This window comes from Chiloscyllium plagiosum, chromosome 1 (assembly GCF_004010195.1).
Source record: "Chiloscyllium plagiosum isolate BGI_BamShark_2017 chromosome 1, ASM401019v2, whole genome shotgun sequence".
Classification (NCBI taxonomy): Eukaryota; Metazoa; Chordata; class Chondrichthyes; order Orectolobiformes; family Hemiscylliidae; genus Chiloscyllium; species Chiloscyllium plagiosum.
The window spans coordinates 77,656,508-77,678,570 of NC_057710.1; the positions used below are offsets into that span (position 1 = coordinate 77,656,508).

Below are 22,063 nucleotides of genomic sequence, written 5' to 3' on the forward strand. Positions count from 1 at the left end.
TCTAGTTATGAAATTTCCTATTCTCATTCCTAATTCTGTGAAGAATTCATCAATCATCTTAAAATAAATATTCTCTCTGTATATATTGTGACACAGATATGATTATAATCAAATGAAGTTTACTGTTTCCAAAAACATCAGTCACTCATGTACAATAGAATTGTACTGTTTTCATTAATTTGTGAAATAAATGCAATCATAGGTTTAACAATCATTGACAATATGTTTTGCTTTCCATCGATTCTGCATAATGTGCTATTTTGTTTAAGATTCATTGGCTGGCACGTGGAGTGAATGCATAAACCATTCAGACAGAATCTACCTTCACTTGATTATTGTTTGTCATTACAGGAGAAGGTTTACTTTTATTTCTGTCAGGCACATCATTTGAACTCTCTGGGAAAAAAATCCTTGCGGTGCACAGAGAGATTATAATTCTTTTGTACTCTCTTCTGAAATTCTGATTCAAAAGTCCATAGATAATCGCATTAAGGCAGCTATTGAAATATGCCATGAAGTAACTCGCTACAAACAACCACTCTGGAATCCTTGGGGCAATTGTATCTGGGTTGACAGCCACGGCAAGACCAATAAAATTAAGGGGTGCCCAACAAACAGCGAAGAGTACAAAGACCACAAACATCGTCACAAAGTTCCGCAAGTCGTGGGGCTTCAGCTTGGGTTTCATATCTGGCTTCACACGTCTTCTGACCTGAATGACGAGGACCCATATTCTCAAGTAGCAAAATGTAACAATGGCAATGGGGAGGATGAAGTGAAAGAACACCACCGAGACAGTGTAGGCAGAACTCACCGACTGCACAAATGTACAAGAGTAGACTCGCTGGTCATATTGCAAAGATCCCACAAACAGGTTTGGGATGATTGCGATAAACGTCAGGATCCAGATGAGGATGACAAAACACAAGGAATTCTTGTCACTGTAGAGCTTGTCGTACTTCAGACTGTGACAGATGTAGCAATACCGATTGATGGCAATGCCAGTAATATTGAAAATTGATCCGATCACACTCAGACCCATCAGGAAGCCACTGATTTGGCAATGCATGTAGCCCAGATTCCAACCATTATGAAATATGGATGTCAAGACCATGGGATATGGGTAGATTGCCACTATTAGATCTGCAACGGCTAGGCTGACAACAAATATATTGCCTGTTTAAGCAAAGAAAGAGAAAAAGAATGTTAAATACACATATTTACATATAAAGCATCATATTTACTTGTAAGGCAAATAATTATACATGTTCATATTTGCACAAACAAGTATTATTTGTTAAAAATTAATTTAAATGTTAATGGTGAATGGTGTTGCACCATAAAATATAAGCTAAGAAAGCTAAAACATTGATTTTATTCCGAAAACATAATTTTCGTGACCAGTTTCGCGATGACTTGCTGAAAAAATCTGAGTGCTTAGTCCAGGATTGGTTGTGACAACACGTAATACTAGAACAAGAGTTCTCAGTCATATTATTAAGCTGGAAAGGGTGCAAAGAAGATTTAAAGGGACATTACTGAGACTGAAGTGTTTGAGTAATATGGAGAGGTTGGATAGGCTGGAACTTATTTCTCTGGAGTGTAGCAAATTGAGAGGTGACCTTGCAGAGGTTTATAAAATCATGAGGGGTATGGATAGGTTGAATAGCCAAAGTCTTTTCTGCAAGGCAATGTAGTCCAAAACTAGGGGGCATAGTGTTAAGGTGCGAGAGGAAAGATTTAAAAGGGGCCTGAGCAACAACTTTATCACACAGAGGGTGATGTATATATGGAATATGCTGCCAGAGGAAGTGATAGAGGTGGGTACAACTGTAAAATTTAAACTGGTAATTGGATAAGAAAGTTTTGAGGTTTATGGGCCAAACACAGGCAAATCATAGAATCCCTACAGGATGGAAGCAGGCCATTTAGCTCATCAAGTCCAAGCCAAAGAGCATCCCACCCAGGCCCCTACCCTATCCCCATTTTCCATGGCTAATCCATCTAGCCAGCATATCTCTGGATAGAATGAGAAATTTAGCTAAATGTACCTACCCTGCATTTGGACTCTAGGAGGAAACTCTCACAGACACCGGGAGAATGTGCAAATGCCACACAGACAGTTGCCCAAAAGTGGGATTGAACCTGTGTTCTTAGCACTGTGAGGTAGCAGCACTAACCACTAAGCCAACGCACCATGTGGGACTAGCTCAGTTTAGGAAACCTGGTTGGTGTGGACGAGCTGGGCCGAAGGATCTCTTTCCATACAGTATAACTCTATTAAGGCAATCCAGCTCCTTTGGTGTTTCCTATCTTTCAATCAGGTAATGACTGACCTGAAACTCATCTTCATTTTTCCACTTTTGCTCAATACCTCATGATAGAGTTAATTAACAAAATCTTTCAAAATTAGCCTTTAAATTTCAACTGAGCCAGCATTCACATTCTTATGCGCAGGTTATGGCAGAAAAGTTCCACTTCTGTGTGAATAAAATGCTTTTTGCTTTTACTTTTGAAAGACATTGTTATTATTACAAGAACATAAGATAAGGGAGCAATAACATTAGCTAGATTGCTGCATTAACACGTTTCCTCTCTATTTGTCATCTCTCTTACTTCCTTTTACTTCTTACATCTTTCTTTCTTACTGAAGTGGAACTCATGCCTGACAAATTTATTTGAATTCTTTGAGGAGTTAAAAAAAATATATAGACAGGTTAAGAGTGGGCAAAATTTGGCAAATGGAATATGGGAAAATGCTAGGTTATGCATTTTGGCTGGAAGGATAGAGGAACTGAATATTATTTAAATGGAGAAAGACAGCAGAAAACTACCGAAAAGAGGGATTTGGCAGTCCTTGACTGTGAATCACAAAAAGGTAGTATCAAAGTTCGGCAGGTAATAGAGTCATAGAGGTGTACAGCACAGAAACAGACCCTTCAGTCCAACTTGTCCATGCTGACTAGATATCCTAAATTAATCTAGTCCCATTTGCCAGCACTTAGCACAGATCCCTCTAAACCCTTCTTATTCATATACCCATTTAGATGCCTTTCAAAAGTTGTAATTGTACTAGCCTCCACCACTTCCTCTGGGAGCTCATTCCATACACCCTCTGCATGAAAATGCTGCCCCTCATGTCCCTTTTATATCTTTCCCCTTTCACACTAAACCTATGCCCTCTAGCTCTGAACTCTCCCACCCCAGGGAAAAGAGCTTGTCTCTTTATCCTATCCATGCATCTCACAATTTTATAAACCTCTATAAGGTCACTCCTCAGCCTCCGTCACTCCAGGGAAAATAGCCCCAGCCTCTCCCTATAGCACAAAGCCTCCAACCCTGGCAACATCCTCATAAATCTGTTCTGAACTCTTTCAAGTTTCACAACATCCTTTCAAGAGGAAGGAGGTCAGAATTGCACGAAATTTTCCAAAAGTGGCCTAACCAATGTCCTGTACAGCCGCAACATGATCCCCCAACATCTATACTCAATGCGCTGGCCAATAAAGGAAAACAATAAAGCAAAGGCATATGGAATATTGGTCTTTATTTCAAAGATTGAGGAAGATAAAAGTAGGAAGATCTTGCTAAAACTATACAAGGTACTAATCAAAATATACCTGGAAAACTGTAAACAGCTTTAGGCTCCTTATCTAAGAAAAGATCTTTTGTTTTATTAATTCATTTTTGTAGGATACGGACATTGCTGGCTGGCCAGCAGTTATTACCTGTCCTTAGTTGCCCATGAGAAGGTGGTGGTGAGCTAACTTCTTAAACCACTGCAGTCCACCTGCTGTGGAGGGAGATATAAAAACATATAAAAAGCCCAACTGGAACATAGGGCTGCTTTCTCATTGGACAGAGATGACTGGTATTGGTTTAACCACACCTCAGGGGAGGGGAAAGGCTGAGAAGGAGATTCCTTCATGGTAACCTGGTGCAGGAATTGAACAAGTGCTGTTAGTGTTACTCTGCATCACAAATCTTGGAGGCCTTCTACAAATGTTGACTAGACTGAAGTCAGGTATGGAAAGGTTGTCTTATGAGGAGAGGATGAGTGGGTTGGGCCTGTACTGACTGGAATTTAGAAGAATAAGAGGCTTATTGAAATGTCCAAGATTATTAGGGAACTTGACAAGGTAGGTGTTGAAAGATTGTTTCCACTTGTATGACAGTCTAGGACCAGAAGGCATAATCTCAGAATAAGGGTGCACAAATTTAAGATTTAGGAGATTAGGAGGAATTTCTTCTCTCAGCATATAATGAATCCCCATGAATTTTTTTTCCGCAAAGAGCTATTGAGGTTGGGCAACTAAGTCTATTCATGGCTGAGATAGACACAGATCTTTAGTTAGTAAGTGATCAAAGTTATAGTGAAAAGACAAGAACGTGGAGTTGATCAGAGATGCTTGCATTGAATGGTGAAACAGACTTGATGGGTTGAATGGCTTACAAGTGCTTCTATATTTTCTGGTCTTTGAGTTCCTTTAGCGTTCAAAACTTAATCAATCTCAGTCTTGTGTATTGACTACGATTGAGCATTGACAGTCCCCTGCAGCACAGAATTGCAAAGATTCACAATGCATTGAGTGAAGAAATTTCTCTTCATCTTGTTTCTAAATATCTGACCTCTTAACCGAAGATTATGCTGCCTGGCTTTAGATTCTCCAGTGCTGGGAATCAGCCACTCAGCATCTATTCCTTCAAGGTCTCAAATAGCTTTTTTTGCATTTAATCAGCTTGATTCCAGTTTTATACAGTACAATGGCACAGAGAGGAAAGAGCACACTGAGATAACTGTCATAAACCACTGAAATTTAGATAGCAGCCTCTTTTCTTCTTTTTATAATTACTTAATGGGATGCGGGTGTCACTGGTTGGGCCAGCATTTATTGTCCATCCCGGGTCCATCTTGAGGAGGTAGTGGTGAGTTACCAACTTAAAACTTTGAAGTCTATTTCATGTGGGTAGACAGACAATGTCATTAGGGAAAGAGTTCCAGATTTATGGCTTGATAGTCTGATTTTTTTTTTGTGTGTGAGTGCAGCTTGGAGCTGTGGAAAATGTCAATCAGGGCTATCCCCTGTAATCTCATCTTTGATCTCTCACCCTCATTTTTTTCAGTTCCCCATACCTGACTCAACCTCCTTGCTGTTCTCTAATTCCCTTCCCTCAGATCCCAGTCCTTGATCTCCTCTTCACTATCTTCATCTGACCAAAGGCAGCCTTCAAATTTTTAGAACATTTCAAACAATAACTGCTGGCACAAAAATCATAAGTAAAAATATTAAATTATGGTAAGCACAACCTTTATAAAGTAAATGCAATGTCATTGGCAGAAGTCACATAATCTAATGTCATGTGATGAGGCATCAAATGCTTGGATATCATGTGGTTAGAATGCCATGTGATCAAACCTCCAGAAATATTCCAACCAGAAATAAAAACAGAAAATGCTGGAAAGAGTCAGCTTCTCTGGCAGCATCTGTGGAGAGAAACAGCTATAGCATTTAACTTGTAAATATCAAAGCCTTGTAAGTTTAACACTGGCTGTCTTTCTCCACAAATGCTGCAACAGCATATTAACATAGGAGCAGGAGTAAGCCATGCACTCTTTGAATCTGATTGGAAGCTTGCTTTTCCATCGTTGCACTGTTAGAAGTCTGTTGTGAAAAAGCATCACAGAATGCTTGGAATTTTATAATGGATTTTGTGACATTCTATAACATAGCTTCCCTGTGCTTTTCCAAAATAGTACCACTAGGATTTTTTTAATACTCAATGGGAAGGGTAGCCAGGGTCTCAGTTTAATGGATCATACAAAAGCCAGCACCTCCATTAATGCAGGTTCCTTCAGAATTGCACTGGAGTATCAGCCTAGAAGTTTTGTGCTTAATTCTCTGGAGTGGGATGTGAAAGTCATATCAACTGAGCCATAGCTGACAAAAAGCGCAATCTTCTCTCTGCTTCACGAAACAGCAGTTTTCATGCCATTAGGCAAAGTGCTTTGGTCTACTGACAGTCTTTTTTCTACATTTTTTTAAGAATTCTAAGTGCTTGAAAAATGTAGATGACACAGTTTATATTGAGGGATTCACTTTCTAGGCTCTATTTTAAGCTTAGCGAGTTTTGAGCTTTCATAGCCAACTGAAAATATAGGAACAGAGCATGCCATGCAGCCCCCTATACAAACCAGTTGTTGAACTATTTAAAAAATAAACATATACTGATACTGCACATTCTCACATCTTCCTTGTATGCCAGGCCATGCTATTCACCAGTGCTTAGCTATATGCTATCTTTCAAACCTCCCTATGTTACCACTATCCTTTTGCCAATGCCTGTAAAAGCCCAGCAACTTATCATTGTTCTATGAGGGGCTATTACTTTCAAATGATTCAAAAGCGTAGCCCTTATTTACAAGCACCAAAGGTGAAGCAGGAGCTGCATTACAAATAAACTGCCTGTATGTGAGCAATATGTATTTTACAGTTAATGAGTAACCACTGTACCCAGCTCTCATCTACTGGGACCGGAAGTCAACTAAGCCTGTTAGACTTGTAGTGCCCAAGACCTCTGTAATGTATCTGCAGTTCAAAATCCTCATTCTCCTTCTCCTCAGAAGTCTAGTCACTCAAAAGCAGAGGGAACATGTGAGTTCTCAAGGATGTAGGAATCATAGCAGCTCTAGGGTCCCAGGTGCAAACATCTAAGAATTGGTACCAGTGATCAGAAGGCACTCACACATTAATAGAATGGAAAACTTTTCTATTGATGAACTCTGCTGCATTTTGAGATGTCCACCTCAGCATTATGTGCACATATTCTATCACATGCTGTTCTTTGTCTAATCACTTATATTTCTGTATTATCTTCATGTCCTGTTCACAACTTACTTTTCTACCTATTCTTGTGTCATGAGCAATTACAGCAACCATACCTATTGTCCCTTCAAACAAGTCAATTAAAAAGATTATGAATTTTTTTCAGATTATAATCCATTTGCCAGATCTTTTCTAACTCACTTAACTTAGCTACATCTTTTTGAGGCCTCATTATGTCTTCTGTATAATTTACTTTCTTATCCATCTTTTTGTCATCAGCAAATTTAACAACGATAACTTCGGTCCCAATGGTCAAGTGATTTATATAAATTGTAAGAATGTTGAGCACTGATCCCTACAACCACTTTACATTTTGCTAACTAGATAAAGACTCATTCATGCTGTTTCTCTGTTCCCATTTAGGTAGCCAAACTTCTATCAATGTCAAAATATTATCCCTTATGTTATGAGCATTTACTTTCCTAAATAACTGTTTACGTTACACATTATCGAATGCCTTCTGGAAATATAAGTACAGAACTTAGAATCTCTACAGTGTGGAAACAGGCCCTTTGGCCCAGCAAGTCCACACTGACCCTCTGAAGAGTAACCCACCCTGAACCATTCCCTGATTTCTCTACATTCCCCCTGACTAATACACCTAACATTTTGGAGAATTTAGCATGGCCAATCCACCTAACCAGCACATCTTTGGATTGTGGGAGGAAACCAGAGCACCCAGAGGAAACCCACACAGACATGGGGAGGATGTGCAAACTCCACACAGACAGTTGCCTGAGGCTGGAATCAAACCGGGGTCCCTGGTACTGTGAGGCTGCAGTGCTAACTACTGAGCTACTGTTCCACCTCCATCACTTAGTCCCTCCTTATCCACAGCACAAGTTACATCCTCAAATAAATTGGTTAAATATGATTTCCATTTCACGAAACCATGTTGACTCTGTCTGAATACCTTGAAATTTTCTAAGTGCATTGCTATATCTTTTGTAATAATTTCCAAAATCTTCATTGCATTGATATCTTCTCAGAAACAAGTAGGTACAGGAAAATGTTTAAGGTATAGATAAAGAATATAAAAAATTAATTGATCCATCATTTAAAAATGGCTCACACACCTCCCCAAAGCAAGTATAAACAGCACAGGTTCAGTGAGGACTTTAGTGAGCAGATCTTTATGAAGAAGGTGCACTTCAATGAAGGAGCAATAGGAAGCTGTGTCAGTGGGGCATCTATGAAATCCACCAGTGCACATTGTCAATAACCAGTGTTTTTTTGTAATATTAGAGTGGTTGCAATGTGGCATTTGTTTGCCATGTGACTGACATTTCAGTGGAGATCTGAGAATTTTATATCACAAGTTGCTGCTGCTGTTCTTGTTATTCATGTAAATTTAGAAGTTTGTCACAATTAAATTGTGGTCTTCTCATGTTATATTTTGCAGCTCTTCAGCTATCCTGGTTATACCTTCTGATGGAAGACCTTTCACAATTGTGAGACGACACTACAATGAGCCAAATAGCTTCCTCCTGTGCTGTAACAATTCAGTGAATCTATGAATCTATATCACACAAAAAACAGTTACTATGGTAACTCAATAACCAGTTTAGCATGACAAACTGCTGTGGAAGCTTAACTTTATGACATGATTATAGTTTGAAGGGTTTCATTAATACAAGGTAAAATTAAGTAATTTGGAGATGAAAATGAGGCTTCCTCTGAGATCTGCCTGCAGAACAATCAACATGACCTCCTGCTAAATCATATAGAGACAAACCCATGTGGCTTGCTTCTTGTGAAACAGAACCACAAATTCAAACTCTTCCAATATTAGGTGCAAATTTTAAAATATTGACTCAAAGGAAGAGGCAGTGAGAATCACATTTGATAAAACATAAGTTAAGTGAAGGAGTTCTAATGAAGAATCACCAGACTCAAAACGTTAACTCTGCTTTCTTCCCAACAGATGCTGTCAAACCTATTGAGTTTCTCCAAGAATTTCTGTTTTTGCTTCAGATCTTCAGCATCTGTAGTTCTTTGTTTTATTTAATTGAAGAAAACTTTGTTTCAAAAGATGCTGGAATATTCACTCAGGTAAAGCAGGAAGACGGCTCCTGTTAGAGAAAGGAAAGGGCACCGGACTTCAATCAGAGTCTTGCCTAATGCACAAATGTGACATGAACTTTTCTATTGTTCAGAAGTTAATTAGGACACCATTCCTGTAGTTTGGTGTGTCAGTTGTCTACTGATTAATGGTAGTCTATGCCGATTTTAATTTGTTTGTTTCAGTAAAAATCTCATAATATGAAATCTTGTGTGATCATTTCACTGGAAATTCACATCTCTTTTTAAGTTTTTGATCTCGATAGAAATCTTAACTAAACACTTACATTGTCCTGTTAATTCCCCAATCTTTTGCTACACTTTAATATTTAACTCCTTCTGCCTAAAATACTGTTTCCTTTTAACACGGCAGACGTGCTAGAAAACTGGCAAAGGAGGTTAATACATGCTGACCCCATAACCCTAGAGAGATTCAAATTCACATTAAATCAGTGAGTACAAGTCTAGCCTTTGTATTGCAAGCCTTGTGGTATTTTCGGGCACAGGGAAACATTGGAGCATGGGTAGGCCATTCTGCAGCTTTAGCCTGTTCCAACATTCAGTGAGTTCATGGCTGATCTGTGGCCTAATTCCATATACCTGCCTTTGGCCCATATCCATTAATACCTTTGCTGAACAAAAAAAAAATCTGTATCTCAGCTTTAAAGTTAACTACTGATCTAGCATCAACTGCCAGTTGTGGTAATGTTTCAAAAATCTACCTTCATGTGTCGAAGTGCTCCTTAAAATCTCTACTGAATGGTCTGGCTGTAATTCTCAGACAATGCCCCCTTGTTCTAGAATCCCCATCCAGAGGCAATAGTTTATCTTTATTTGATTTGATGTAATTATAGTCATGTGTACCAAACTACAGCAAAAAGCTTTTTTACAAGCAGTACAGGCAGATCATAGTAAGCAAGGACATAGAGGTCACAGGGTGAGAAAAAATATTAGACAGAGGCATACAGGTTACGCTGCACAGAGTGTGCACTAGGCAAGATTAACATTAGCAAGATAAGTTAGAGAGTCCATTCATCAGTCTAATAATGGCTGGGAAGTCACTAGTCCTGAACCTGTTGTTGCACGTGTTCAAGCTTTCTAACCTGTCTTCAATCAAACCACATCTTAACCTTCTAAATTCTAATGAAAACAAGCCTAATTTGTGTAATCTCTCCTTATAATTTTATGCCTGTAGTCCCAACACTATTTTTGTAAACCTGTGTTGTACACTCTCCATATTTTTCCATAACACCATAAGACATAGGAGTGGAAGGAAGGCCATTCAGTCCATCGAGTCCACTCCACCATTGAATCATAGCTGATGGGCATTTCAACGCCACTTACCCACACTCTCCCCATATCTCTTAATTCCTTGTGAGATCAAGAATTTGTCAATCTCTGCCTTGAAGACATTTAACGCCCCGGCCTCCACTGCACTCTGTGGCAATGAATTCCACAGGCCCAACACTCTCTGGCTGAAGAAATGTCTCCTCATTTCCATTCTAATGACCCTCTCTAATTCTAAGGCTGTGCCCATGGGTCCTAGTCTCCCCACCTAACAGAAACAATTTCCAAGCGTTCACCCTTTCTAAACCATGCATTATTTTGTAATTTTCTATTAGATCTCTCCTCAACCTTTAAAACTCTAATGAATACAATCCCAGGATCCACAGACGTTCATTGAATGTTAGGCCTACCATTCCAGGGATCATCCATGTGAATCTCGGCTCCAGTGCCAGTATGTGGATGTAAGTTTGCTCGCTGAGCTTGGAGGTTCATTTCCAGACATCTCGTTACCTTCCTAGATAACATCTTCAGTGGGCTTCAGGCGAAGCAATGCTGAAAATTCCAGCTTTCGATTTATATATTTGGGTTTCTTTGGGTTAGTGATGTCATTTCCTGTGGTGAAGTCACTTCCTGTTCCTTTTCTCAGGGGGTGGTAGATGGGGTCGAACTCGTGTTTGTTGATAAAGTTCCGGTTGGAATGCCATGCTTCTAGGAATTCTTGTGCGTTTCTTTGTTTGGCTTGTTCTAGGATAGATGTGTTGTCCCAGTCGAAATGGCGTCCTTCCTCATCCGTATGTGAGGATACTAGTGAGAGAGGGTCATGTCTTTTTGTGGCTAGTTGATGTTCATGTGTCCTAGTGGCTAGTTTTCTGCCTGTTTGTCCAATGTAGTGTTTGTTACAGTTCTTGCACGGTATTTTGTAAATGACTTTAGTTTTGCCCATTGTCTCTATAGGGTCTTTCAAGTTCATTTGCTGCTGTTTGAGTGTATTGGTGGGTTTGTGGGCTACCATGATGCCAAGGGGTCTGAGTACTATTTAATATAGAATATATATTAATATATACAGTGAACGGCTGCGGCCCCAACACTGAACCCTGTGGGACACCACTTGTCACCAGCTGCCATTCCGAAAAAGAACCTTTTATCCCAACTCGCTGTCTTCTGTCAGGCAGCCAATCCCCAATCCATGCCAGTAGCTCACCTCAAATACCATGGGCCCTCACCTTACCCAGCAGCCTCCCACGAGGCACCTTATCAAAGGCCTTTTGGAAGTCTAGATAAATAAGATCCACTGCGTTTCCCTGGTCTAACCTACTTGTTACCTCTTCAAAGAATTCTAACAGGTTTGTCAGGCACGACATCCCCTTACTAAATCCATGCTGACTTGTTCTAATCTGACTCTGTCCTTCCAAGAATTCAGAAATCTCATCCTTAATGATGGATTCTAAAAGTTTTACCAACCGAATTTAGGCTAATTGGCCTCCAATTTTCCATCTTTTGTTTTGATCCTTTCTTGAACAAGGGGGTTTTAACAGGGATTTTCCAATCATCTGGGACTTTTCCTGACTTCAGTGATTTTTTAAAGATTACAACCAGCGTCCCGCTATTTCTTCAGCCACCTCTCTCAGAACTCTTGGATGTAGCCCATCAGGGCCAGGAGGTTTATCAATTTTTAGATCTTATAGCTTTTCTAGTACTTTCTCTTTTGTAATGGCTACCATAATCAACTCTGTCCCTTGACTCTCCTTATTATTGGGATATTACTCCTGTCTTCCACTGTGAAGACTGACACAAAGTACTTATTAAGTTCTTCAGCCATTTCCTTATCTCCCATCACTCGCCTTCCTGCATCAATTTGGGGCGCCCCAATGTCTACTTCTGCCTCCCGTTTGTTTCTTATGTATTGAAAGAAACTTCTACTATCATTTCTAATATTACTGGTTAGCTTATCTTCATATTTGATCCTCTCCTTCCTTATTTCTCTCTTTGTTATCTTCTTTTTGTTTTTGTAGTCTTCCCAATCTTCTGATTTCACAGTGCTCTTGGTCACTTTATGGCTCTCTCTTTTTCTTTGATACGTTCCCTGAATTCATTTGTCAGCCATGGCTGTATAATCTCACCCAGTCCCCCCCTTTTCTTTGGGATGAACCTCTGCTGTGTCCTCAATTTCACCCAGGAACTCCTGCCATTGTTGCTCCACTGTCTTCCCTGCTAGGCTCTGCTTCCAGTTCGATTTTCATCAGTTCCTCTCTCATGCCCCTGTAATTACCTTTGTTTAACTGCAACACCATTACATCTGATTTTGCCTTGTCTCTTTCAAATTGCAGACTGAACTCTATCATATTATGATCGCTGCCTCCTAAGTGTTCCCTTACTTTAAGATCTTTCATAAACTCTGGCTCATTACATAGCACTAAGTCCAGAATAGCCTGCTCCTTTGTGGAGTCCATCAGAAGCTGTTCGAAAAAGCGATCCTGAAAGCATTCCACGAATTCCCTTTCTTTGGATCTACCGGCAATAGTTGGATGCAAGATGGCACTGGATATGGTCAACTCCCTTGCAAGCTCCTGCATGCGGATCTAAGTTTCCTATTCCTACACTCTTTAAACTTAATAGCATACTTTTAAAAATAAATATATTTTATCTAAACTCACAGGTTTGAAGCTCCGCTGATCCTCAAAGCCAGTTTACTGGATGAAGGTAGCAGACCACGTGGTGCCCATGACCCATCCAAACACCCCACCAGGTCAGCCAGATGCAACCTAGGTGAGCCCCAGGCTTGGGGCCTGCTGGAAAATGGAGGGACTTGAGAGACCTGCCCCAGGAAGGAGAACCGACACAAAATACCCCTGGCCCCATAAGACACCTGCCGGACATGAAATCTATCAGAACGTACCTGGAGAGCAGCCCAAACACTTCTCCAAAACAATGTGGTTGGACCTGGAGCAGCAAATCGGCAGCAACTGAAACAAGGAACTTCTCCACTGGATCCTAAGCAAACGCCCTCCAGTAAAAAACTACAGAGTAAATTACCTGCTACACTGGGTCCGAAGCAGACTCTCTGCAAAAATACATGAAACTGCAACCTACCTGCTCCACAGGGTCCGAGGAAGGATCACCTAACTGTCACAATCCACTCCACTCAATCCAATCCAGACCACCAGACCACTCAAAAATAAGAAACCTGCGAAGAAGCAAGGTAAGCATGCTGGCTTGCTAGTAAGACTGAGAGTATGTGGTTTTGAGGCACCCCCCCCCCCCCCCCTTCCTAGCTTACTCCTAGCAAACGTACAATCGCTGCAGCACAAGATGGATGAACTCAGATCACAGCTCAGCTTCCAGCGTGCACTGTGGGACTGCTGTGCACTCTGCTTCACAGAACCTGGCTCAACCCATCCATTCCCATCTGCGTACTTCAGGCTGATGGTTTTTTTATCCATTGTATGGACCATACCCAGTCCTCAGGTAAGACAAAGGGTGGAGGGGTTTGCTTTTTTATCAACAAGTTGTGGTGGATGGACATTGCAATCTGGGCAGCCATTGCTCCCCAAAACTTTGAATTCCTCACCATCAAGTGCCACCCCTTCAATCTACCATGGGAATTTACTGCTGCGAAACTAAATGCTGTGTACGTACCACCACAAGCAAAGGTTGAGGACATTACCTGCTCCACCAGAAGATTACCTGCTCCACCAGGGACTTGAACATTTTAGACCACTGCTACACCACTGTGAATGATGCCTACCGCTCCATCTCCCACCCTCATTTCAGGAACTCCGACCACAATGCCGTGCTTCTTCTCCCGACTTATAGGCAAAAGCTCAAGCAGGAGACCCCCTCGCAGATACAGGCCCAGTGCTGATTGGAGGAGGCAGAGGATCAGCTCCAGTGCTGTCTGGAATTGACTGATTGGCTGTGTTCAAACAGTCCACAAGTACCTTGGACGGGTACGCCACCGTCACAGACTTTATCAGCAAGTGTGTGGAGGACTGCAGACTGAGGAAGCCAATCCGGGTGTTCCCCAACAGGAAACCCTGGATGAATCAGGGCATACAGAACCTGCTAAAAACCAGGTGTGAGGCCTTCAGATCAGGAGACCCACTCAAATATAAGGAATCCAGGTATGACTTTCGCAGAGCCATTAAGACAGCCAAGGAACAATACTGATCCAAACTAAAGACCCAGACAGACACCAGTGACTATGGCAAGGACTGAATGACATCACAGGTTCTAAAAAGAGGCAGACGATGACATATCTCTCCCAAACATCTCAACACCTTTTATTCTCGTTTTGAGCAGAATTTTGGCGGAGAGAAAACATCTATTCTGACAAGTCCTGATGAATTTATCCCAACAGTCAGAGGTCAGATCAGTTTTCCTTGCGTGAATCCAAGGAAAGTGATGGGACCAGACGGAGTACCAGGCCATGCACTCAGAGCATGCACAGATCAACTGGCAGAGGTCTTCTTGGACATCTTCAACCTGTCCGTGCAGCAGGCCACTGTCTCTGCCTGTTTCAAGAGGGCCAACATCATCCCTGTGCCTAAGAAAGCTCACGCAGCATGTCTCAATGACTACTGCCCAGTGGCCCTAACTTCGGTGGTCATGAAGTGCTTTGAAAAGTTGGTCATGGCACTTATCAACTCCAGCCTTCCCACTACTCTTGACCCACTCTAATTTGCCTATCGGACCAAGAGATCCACGTCAGATGGAATATCACTTGCCCTTCACTCCTCCCTAGAACATCTTGACACCAAGAACATCTACGTAAGAATCCTACTCATTGACTACAGTTCAGCCTTCAACACTATTATCCCCTCGAGATGATTACTAAACTTAGTGATCTCGGACTAAGCTCCACTCTGCAACTGGATCCTCAGTTTCCTGATCCACAGGCCACAATCAGTGAAGACTGGGGACAATATTTCATCTTCACTAACACTCAGCACTGGACCTCCCCAGGGATGCGTATTCAACCCCCTACTGTACTCACATGTACTCATGTGTCGCCAAATACCAGATGAATGCCATTTACAGGTTCACTGATGACACCACCATAGTCAGTAGAATCTCAGAAGGCGATGAAACAGACTAGAGACGGGAGGTAGGAGGAGAAAGACCTGGAAAAATGGTACACTGAGAACAACTAGCTCTCAATGCCGGCAAAACCAAGGAACTCATTATTGATTTTCGGCGGGATGTTATTCATGTATCCCTACACATTAATAGCACAGAGGTGGAATGAGTGGAGAGTGTCGAGTTCCTGGGAGTGGTCATCCAACACAAGCTTTTTTGGACTCTTCAGAGACAGTTACAGAGAGTGGTGAACTCAGCCCGAACAATCACAAAGGCCAACCTCCCATCTATAGGATCCATCTACCAGGCTCACTGCCAAGGAAAGGCCTCCAGCATTCTCAAAGATCCATCCCACTCTGGCAATGTTTTTCTACAACCTCTACCATTGGGGAGCAGGTACAGAAACCTGAACACATGCACCAGCCGGTTTCGTAACAGTCTTTACCCTACTGTTGTTAGAAAACTGAATGGACTCACAAACTCGCACGTACCTGTGTTTTTGTTTTTGCTGCTGTTTGCTGCTGTTTACCTATTACTTACTTATCTTTGCTACTTAACTATGTGATTTGCAAGTATTCCTCGCAAGACAAAGCTTTTCAGTGTGCCTTGGTACACGTGACAATAAGTTCAATTCAATTCAATTCAACATTCACCCAGTCCACCTGCATATTGAAGTCCCCTATGAACACTTTGACGTTGCCTTTCTGACATGCCCTATCTAGTTCCTGGTACATCTTGCACCCCTGGTCCTGACCACTGCTGGGAGGTCTGAACATAACTCTTATTGTGGCTTTTTTGCCTTTGTGGTTCCTTAACTCCACTCACACAGACTCCACATCATCTGACCCTATGTCATTCAAAGCCACAGATTTAAATTCATTCTTAACTAACAAGGCAACCCCACCTCCCCTGCCCACCTCCCCGTCTTTTCAATAAGTTGTAAATCCTTGAAGTGCCAGTCCTGAACCCCCTGAAATCATGTCTCTGTGATGCCTACCACATTATAATCATCCACGATGATTTGTGCCGTTAATTCATCTACTTTGTCGCGAATACTACGAGCATTCAGGTAAAGTGCCTTAATGCTAATTTTCTTATCCTCACGATTTCCAACATCTCTGGTGGTATATCCTAAGTTATCCTTCCTTTTTGCTTTATTCCTAGTTTTCCTTGAACTTAAACACTACACACATGCTAACCTGCCACTTATTTTTAGATTACAGTGTGGAAACAGGCCCTTCGGCCCAACAAGTCCACACGGACCCTCCGAAGTGCAACCCACCCAGACCCAGTCCCCTATATTTACCTCTTCACCTAATGCCACGGGTAATTTATCACGGCCAATTCACCTAACCTGCACATCTTTAGACTGTGGGAGGAAACCAGAGCACCCGGAGGAAACCCATGATAACGCACGGGGAGAATGTGCAAACTCCACACAGACAGTTGCCCAAGGCAGGAGTTGAACCCGGGTTCCTGACTCTGTGAGGCAGCAGTGCTAACCACTGCGCCACCGTTCTACTTGACTCCATACTCCCTGTCGCTTTCCCTTTCCTAAGGTGTGGTGTCCAAATCTGCTCATAGTACTCCAGGACAGTTCTAACTAGGGTTTTGTCTTGCTGCAGCATAACTTCTGCATCCTTACACTCCAGTCCTCTAGCTACAAAAGCCAGCATTTTATTAAATTTTTTGCACCTATTCATGACATTTTGAAGATCTACGTACCTGAACTCAAAAGTCTCTTTGAACATCCATTGTAGTTAATTTCATACCATCCAGAAATTATGCTGATCAATCATTTTGTGATTCAAATGGATAACCTCACATTTGCTTACAATGAACTCCATCTGCCACAGATTTGCCCATTCATTCATCAATACCCTTTTTGTAATTTTGTGCTGTCATGCACATTGTCTATAATGCTGTTATCAGCAAATTTAGAGAGAGAATTTTCTATGCTATTATCCAAGTTATCACTAAATAGTGTGAATAATTGGAGTCCTAACACAGACTACTGGTCACGTCCTGCCAATTTGAGTTGTCATCCATTATCCCTACTTTCTGTCACCTGCCACCCAGCCACGTCAGTAATTAGCCCTCAATTTCATGGCCTTCTATCATAGTTAGCAGTCTTATATGTGGGACATTATCAAATGCCTTCTGGAAGTCCATATTAACAATATCCATAGACACTCCCCTCTCCAATACCTTAGTTACCTCTTCAAAAAATGAGGTTTGTCAGGTTCATGTTGGCTCTCCCTGATTAACTGAGAAATCTCAAGGTGTTCAGTTACCCCATTCTTGATTACAGACTTAACAATTTCCTCACTGCAGGTGTTAGGCTAACTGCTCTGCAATTTCCTGTTTTTTCTCTTCCACCCTTTGTAAAAATTGGAATGACATGAAAGATGATAGTAAGAGCACCTACAATGTACTCCCCTACTTCTTTTAACACCCTCAGATGGAAACAGTTCGGTCCGGAGGATTTGTCTTAATTCAATTAATTTCCGCATTACCATATTCAGTCCCTGTTCCCGGTCTGTTATTGGTTTACCTGGGACTTCCAGCAAGCTATCCTCCTTTTCTATTGCAAATACTGAGGCAAACAAATTATTCAGTATGTCTGCCATTTCCCCATAGTCATTGACAATATCCCCACTTACAATCTGTAGTAGGTAAAAATTGCTCCTGACCACCCACTTTCCCTTTATCTAACTATAACATTTCCTCTTATTGATTTTGATGTCCCTGGCAAGTTTCTTTTCATAATTCCTTTTAATAGTTCTTAAAAGCCAAGAGGGTAGTGAATCTATTTACCACAATAAGGTGTCACTGTTGTGTTGTTCATATTCATTGTTCAGACAGACAGATTTTTAATCAGTAACAGAATCAAGGGTTATTGGGAAAAGCCAGGAAATTGGAGTTGAAGGTTATCAGATAAACCACAATCTCATTGAATTGTGCAGTGAACATGATGGGCCGAAAGGCCATCTTCTACTTCGATGTCTTACGGTGAAGCACTTTGAGACATCTGGTGGTCATAAAGGCACTATATAAATGTGGAGGTTTTCTTAAATATTTTTAAAGTTCTAAAACATTGACTGCTATCTGGCATCAAACAATAGGTTTGGGAGCACATGTGGCCGTGGAAATAGGCCACAAAACTATGAAATGAATCTTATTTAAAGGAGATGGCCATCAAACAGTAATATTTCAAAAAGAGATAGAAGGCAAGTGGAGTGATGGAGCTTATCAAGATCAAGAAATAAAGTATGGACCAGGAATGCTACCAGGAGCAGAAACCCACACGATCGGAATGTTTTGGTGGCTACAAACAAATCAGAAGACAAGTTAATTACAGTTAACAATCCAGTTATAAAACTGGAGAAAATTTGGAACATACACAAGGCTGTCAGATATGACGCAGCGAACCCTCTCACATGGACGGACTGTCTGTGCGGAGTTTGCACATTCTCCCCATGTCTGCGTGGACTTCTGCCAGGTGCTTCAGTTTCCTTCCACAGTCCAAAGACGTGCAAGTTGGGTGGATTGGCCATGGTAAATGTGGGGTTACAGAGACAGGGTGCATTCTGGGTGGCTGCTCTTCAGAAGGTCACTGCAGATTCATGGGCCAAATGGATTCTTTCTGCACTATAGGGATTCTATGATTCTAAAACATTGTCCCCCAATGGGACTATATAAGGTTAAAAGCCAGGCTTGAGTCATGACGTTTTGAAGAAAAACTGTATGAACTAAAATTTAATAGGTGTACTCATGGCAGAAAAAGCAATGCTGAAGATTTTCTTAGCATTTCTGCAGTGGGACACTTGGAAGTTAAGTAAATGTGTATATAAATGATGCTTATAGAGTCTGGTACATGTCAGGAAGTTCTGCCTTATTAAAATTGCAGTGAAAGTAGATGCCCACAAAAAGATAATGCTGCTTCTGTCAAAACCTTGTCTGAAAAAGCGCACTACAAAATCAATCCCTACTATTCTACAAGTTGTCACAAATGAGGGAAATGCCTAATTCAGTCACTAGAATGGTTAATGTCTAATTGTGACTAAGATAAAATAAACTCACACCAGGTTTCATGAATAAAAAAAGCCAAAAACTTATTTATTCAAACAAATGCTTCAATTTTTACTGTTAGGATGTAATTAATTACTGATCCAAATTTAAACAGATGAAAAACAGATGAGATAGATTTTCCAGAATATTGTGGATGGAGAACAGAGAAAGGAACAAAGTCTGTAGATCAAGAGTAAAATCAAAAGGGTTGAAAGAGGTTACTTACATTTTTTTGTTCCTGGCAATGATATATTATTTTTGACCATTGTGATGATGCTGTTCCTTTAACAAGGTTAGTCTGTCCTTAGTTTTTTTTTCAAAAGCGATTGTAAAGGCTGAGCCGAAATGTCTGAAATGGCTACTTTAATAATGGCTAACAGATGCTGCCTGAGTCAACAGTCAGAAAAGGCTTTCAGGGTTTCTTTTAAGAACAACACTTGTCCAATGAATAGGGAGTAGCCAGTTCTCCCACTTCAAAGATTTTTCTAGTTTTGGTTTAGCTTTAGCTGGGGACCCCAAGAAGCTACTGGGAAAAAAAGAGGTCCCATGTTTCAACCAATGATCGCTTTATGGGATGTTGCAGGAAATTGGCACAGCTGTTTGTTAAGTTGTGGGGAATATCAAGTTGGTTGGGTTTTCAAATTGTTATTATTTTAAATTCTATTTCCTTTTGGTTGTGTTTCAGTAGTTTGTAAATAAATTCGGTTTTGTTTAAAACTGAGTGTTAGACCAGCTGCATCACTCCTGGAATATCCACATCATACCTGCTTAAAACATCTAGCAAAGTTAGGGTCTGGGCTACCGTCTTGAAATGTTTTGAGGGGGCCTGGTCTGGTCCACAATAGATTGCAGGCACTTTGAGGGATTTATTCAATGGTTCCAGTTTGGGATTAGGCTTTTTGGACTGATAAATGTTAGTGTCTTTTGTTCCAGTTGTTGAATTCGGTTGGTTTAGACAGCGCTTGGTGTACTAATGGCTCTTTCAGTCACTAAGAGTTTTCTGGGGGTGGAAGAAGTGACTTTGGGGGCTTTCCAAAAGGTGAACTAGGAAAAGCTGCTGGAATTGGCAGACAAGCTGGAGCTGGAGTTAACCTTCATCTATAAGAAAGGGAGAGATCGTTACAACAATAGCTTAGCATTTAGATTTGCTGGAAATGTTATCTTTGGAGATGGCTAAAATTCAATTGAAAATCAAGCAGCTTGAGTTTGTGGCAAAAGAAAAAGAAAGAGAAAAAGAAATGAAACTGTTTGCATTATGAGTAAAAGCGGAGGAAAAAGAATGAGAGGCCCGAGCAGGCAGACTTGCTTTAGCAGAACAAAAAGAAAAGGAAAGACAAGAAAGGAAGAAAGAGAGGAGTTTGAACTTCACAAATTGCCACTTAGACAGGAAAGGCAGCTTAAAAGGATGGAGATGAAGGCTGAAGGTAAGCTTAGTGAGGAAGAGAGTGAGCAAATCCTTGGCAGCCAAAGGCCTGGTGAGGATCTGTTCAAATATATCTAAGCAGTGCCTACATTTGAGGAGAAGGATATGGAAACCTTTTTCATCTCATTTGAGAAGGTGGCTAAACAAACGAACTGGCCAGTGTCCATGTTGGTTTTGTTGATCCAAACAAAACGTGTAGGTAGAGCTAGTGAGGCATTCACATCACTATCAGAGGAGGAAATTGGGGAGTATGAGGAGGTGAAGAAAGCCATTTTAAGTACATATGAGCTTGTGCCAACAGCCTACAGACAATGTTTGAGGAATCTAAGGAGGGACCCTGATTAAACCTACATAGAGTTTGAAAGGATCAAGCAAAATAATTTTGATGGGTGGATAAGGGCATTAAAAATGGAGCAAACCTATGACCTCCTTCGAGAGATGGTTATTTTGGAGGAGTTCAAAAATTCACTTCCTGAAGTAGTGAGAACTCATGTGGAAGAGCAGAATGAAAACAGCACGATTAGCAACTGATATTATGAGTTGTTCCATAAATCAAAGTTTGGCTTCCAACATCAATTCTAATCCGTGAGGGATAGAAATTGGGGAAAAGACAATTCCTCATGTGGTAAGGGAAAAGTAGATCCCGTTGAAGATTATAATGATAACCTACCACAGGATAAAAAGGAAACCCTTGAAGGGGAAAGGGAAGTTAAAAAGCTCTGGTGTTTTCACTGCAATAAAGTAGGCCAGATTAAATCACAGTGAAGGTGAGTTAGAAAAAGCACTGGTAAGCCAGATGTAGGGAAACAGGATAAGACAGTGAATTTTGATGGAGTGGTAATGGAAAGCACAGTGGAGGCTAAAAAGCTGCACCAGAATGTACAACCTGGCCAGAGGTTGGTTAAGGAGGAAATGCCAAACCTTCTTAAACCATATATTTGTGAAGGTGAAGTTAACTCGCATATATCAGGAGCAGCACATAAAGAGGTTACAATGTTAAGAGATACCGGATCTGCTAAATCTTTGATGTTGAAAGACGAGGAGATATATACCACTGAAGGACGCTTGCTAGTAATGCGAATTCACAGTGAGACATAAGCGCTTAATTATGTAGAGTGAAGTTAGTGTGTCCAGTAAAAAGTGAGGAAGTCATGGTAAGACTACTAGAAAACAATTTGTCCATGCTAACAATTTAGCTGGTTCCTAGGTAGGAGTACTGCCTACTGTGATTGAAAAGCCAGTGAAAAATCAGGCAACTGAA

The 22,063-nt window shown here is 41.0% G+C and overlaps 1 protein-coding gene across 1 annotated transcript in view; it reads right to left on the minus strand.

The window, feature by feature from the left end:
• Nucleotides 1-241: 241 nt before the first annotated feature.
• LOC122549780 (melatonin receptor type 1A-like) overlaps nucleotides 242-22,063 on the minus strand; it is a 61,104-nt gene continuing 39,282 nt past the window's right edge. Inside the window, exon 2 of the mRNA XM_043689807.1 lies at nucleotides 242-1,176. Within this exon, the coding sequence (XP_043545742.1) occupies nucleotides 308-1,176 (869 nt within the window). The 3' untranslated portion in view covers nucleotides 242-307. The remainder of the gene's footprint in view (nucleotides 1,177-22,063) is intronic.